Genomic DNA, 2,500 nt, shown 5'->3' with positions numbered 1-2,500 from the left:
CATTTTATTTTGACTTGTGAAATAATCAAGCTGCATCAAGAGCATCTTGACTCTTAAAGTTTCAAAAGCTGTTGGTAAACCTGTTTACTGTCTGTAAAAGGAAGACTAAAACCTGAGAATGTAGCTGACGATACACTCTGCGGTGCGACCAATTAGGCCTTTTTTTTTTCTTTCTGCTGTTTCTGACTGATGGAAAAGTAAGGTCCGTCAGTTGTAATGAGACCCAGTGCAAGTGTGGATGCCGACTCGGTGGCAGAGTTCAGCGTTTCACACTGCCTGGTCTCTGTCACTCTATTGAATTAGATTGATGATGGCAGATTGCAGGGGGCACTAACTGGACCTCACTGGGAATGCATGAAGTGTGTAGACAATCCTGGCAGGCACTTCGCTTTGAGAACCCTTCACCCCTGCACAGCTGTTGGCACTAGTCCATTGCTAACAGTGTCCACAGGACTTTAAAGAGACACCATGGGCCTTCTAATTTATGGTTTCAGTAACTTGTTACTGTCTAGGCAACGGTGACCTCAATTCTCTTATTGACAAAAAGATGAAGTGTTATTTGTTTTCTCTGACCTTTTAACATAAGGAAAGCTATAAAAGTCTTACCCCCAGCTCCCCCCACCACAGCTAAAGTTGCAATTCCTCCCAGATAAGTTCCCACTGCCACAGACTTTTATATGCAGGAATCATTACTCGGAGACAAGCTCAATGATAAGATGTATCACTGCGATAAAATAGCTGTATCAGTCATTTCTGAAATGCTTCTGATCTCACTCTTGCTTAACAGCTTTCTAAAGAACGAGAACGTCTTCAAGCAATGATGACCCACTTGCACATGCGACCCTCAGAACCCAAACCATCTCCCAAACCTGTAAGTGCATATTGCTTTATAAACAGTAAATAGCTCTACCGCTGTAACAGACTAAGAAAATGAACAATTTAGTGACAGTTAGAAAACAATGAGTGTGATGAAAAATATGGCAATAAAATGAAAGTAAAATGCAATCGCTTGTCAAATTGTATGTTTCTTTTAAAGTAATGCTATCTTTTACAAAATCTATCCAATCTACACCGTGGGTGACACTAAACAAAGTACACCTATCAGTGTACAATCACTGCCTTGAGGCTGAAGCCAGAGAAAATATCTTTCTGAGATAGGTTTACAGATATTAAAAGGAAACCCACTCTGAGCTAGCTGACATGCAGTCCCAGTACAAATCACAATCAGAAGGGATTGCTGGGCCGAAGGAGATGTTGTTCAATCAAAAGATACATCTAGATTTTTTTTTTGGGGGGGAGGGTCAAAGATTTTGTCAAAAATGTCACAGTATTTTTTCAGCCAATTTTGTCCTTTTTTTTTTTTTTTGGTTATTTCAGTTAAGATGTATTCCACATATTGATATGTCCTGCTCTATGTTATACATGATGCTAATTTAGAGAGCTTATCACAAAGGAACAATGGGTGATTACAGAAAATACAAACCACATTTTCCTTCAAAAGGAGTCAAGACTTAAGATCAACCTGATAATGTAGGCAGATACACAGCGCGTAGAGAAAGAATATACTGTTATGTCACTCAGCTAATGTTTGCACAGAAACTTAGAGTAATCAACTGGATAACTCTGGTTTAATGAAAGTTTGTGGGATACTTTTTAATAAGGCGTCTGTATAGCCTAATGATTAGGGATTGCCAGTCTTGCTTCTCCATGCATTTCTTTAGGCTAAAGAAAAAAAAAAATGTTTGGTTTTGTAGGGAGGCGGAAGTGGATAGAAGATGCATTGTGTTGTCTGACTTCCCCCCCGTGTCTCAGTTCTGCTCATCACTTATTACCAGCAGAAATGCATCTTTTTGGCACAAGGACCAGACTGACTTAAACTCTACTAAGGTGTTTCTGTTAGTATCTTAGAGCTCTTCCTTGGAATTATATTTACACATGGAGTATTGTCAACACATTTTTAATAGACAGGAGATGAGCGTTTTTTAGAATCTGACATACTACTTTTTTTAAAAAAAAAAAAACCTCTGGGATGTATGAGTTTTTAAAATAAAATATAAAGTTTGGAGACTCCTTTTGATTCTGTATTGATGACTTTCCCTTCCATGAGAGTCACCCCGCCTTGCTTCTATAGTATAATGTAGATAATCACAAGACAGAATAATTGTCTCATAAATCCATCAGGAATCTGCAGCTTGTTCTTTTCCAATTAATTATTCAATCAGTAAATTTTTTAAAACTCCAGCAGCATGGTTACATCTACACTAATAAAGAATTTTCAGCCTATAATCCAAAACAGAACCTGAATGAATAATGTAATTGAAGTATTACATTACATAAACCACACATGAAAGAATTGCTAATTGCGTTTGATGGTGGGCAATTAATACAGAATCTTAGATGAGCGATTTAAAATGAAACCACAGTTTAAAGTTCCCTTTGGAACTAGCGATATCTGAAGTGGGGAACTGCACGACTGGCCTCAAATTGGTTTGAAAGAAGA

General features: G+C 37.9%; 1 protein-coding gene across 7 annotated transcripts in view; it reads left to right on the top strand.

The window, feature by feature from the left end:
• The window catches only part of FOXP2 (forkhead box P2), a 236,817-nt gene that overhangs the window by 200,481 nt on the left and 33,836 nt on the right, over positions 1-2,500 (top strand). For 6 of the 7 annotated variants that reach the window (XM_041001978.1, XM_041001977.1, XM_041001979.1 and 3 more), the window contains one exon: positions 788-871. In XM_041001978.1, coding sequence (XP_040857912.1) covers positions 788-871 — 84 coding nt within the window. Of the gene's footprint in view, positions 1-787; positions 1,006-2,500 lie in introns of those variants that run through there. The other variant, XM_041001983.1, reaches the window with a different exon arrangement.

The sequence above is a fragment of the Ochotona curzoniae genome, unplaced genomic scaffold, assembly GCF_017591425.1.
Source record: "Ochotona curzoniae isolate NIBS_2020 unplaced genomic scaffold, NIBS_Ocur_1.0 scaffold_2476, whole genome shotgun sequence".
NCBI lineage: Eukaryota > Metazoa > Chordata > Mammalia > Lagomorpha > Ochotonidae > Ochotona > Ochotona curzoniae.
The sequence above is the reverse complement of the archived record's forward strand: the minus strand, read 5'-3'. Positions and strand labels throughout refer to the sequence as shown.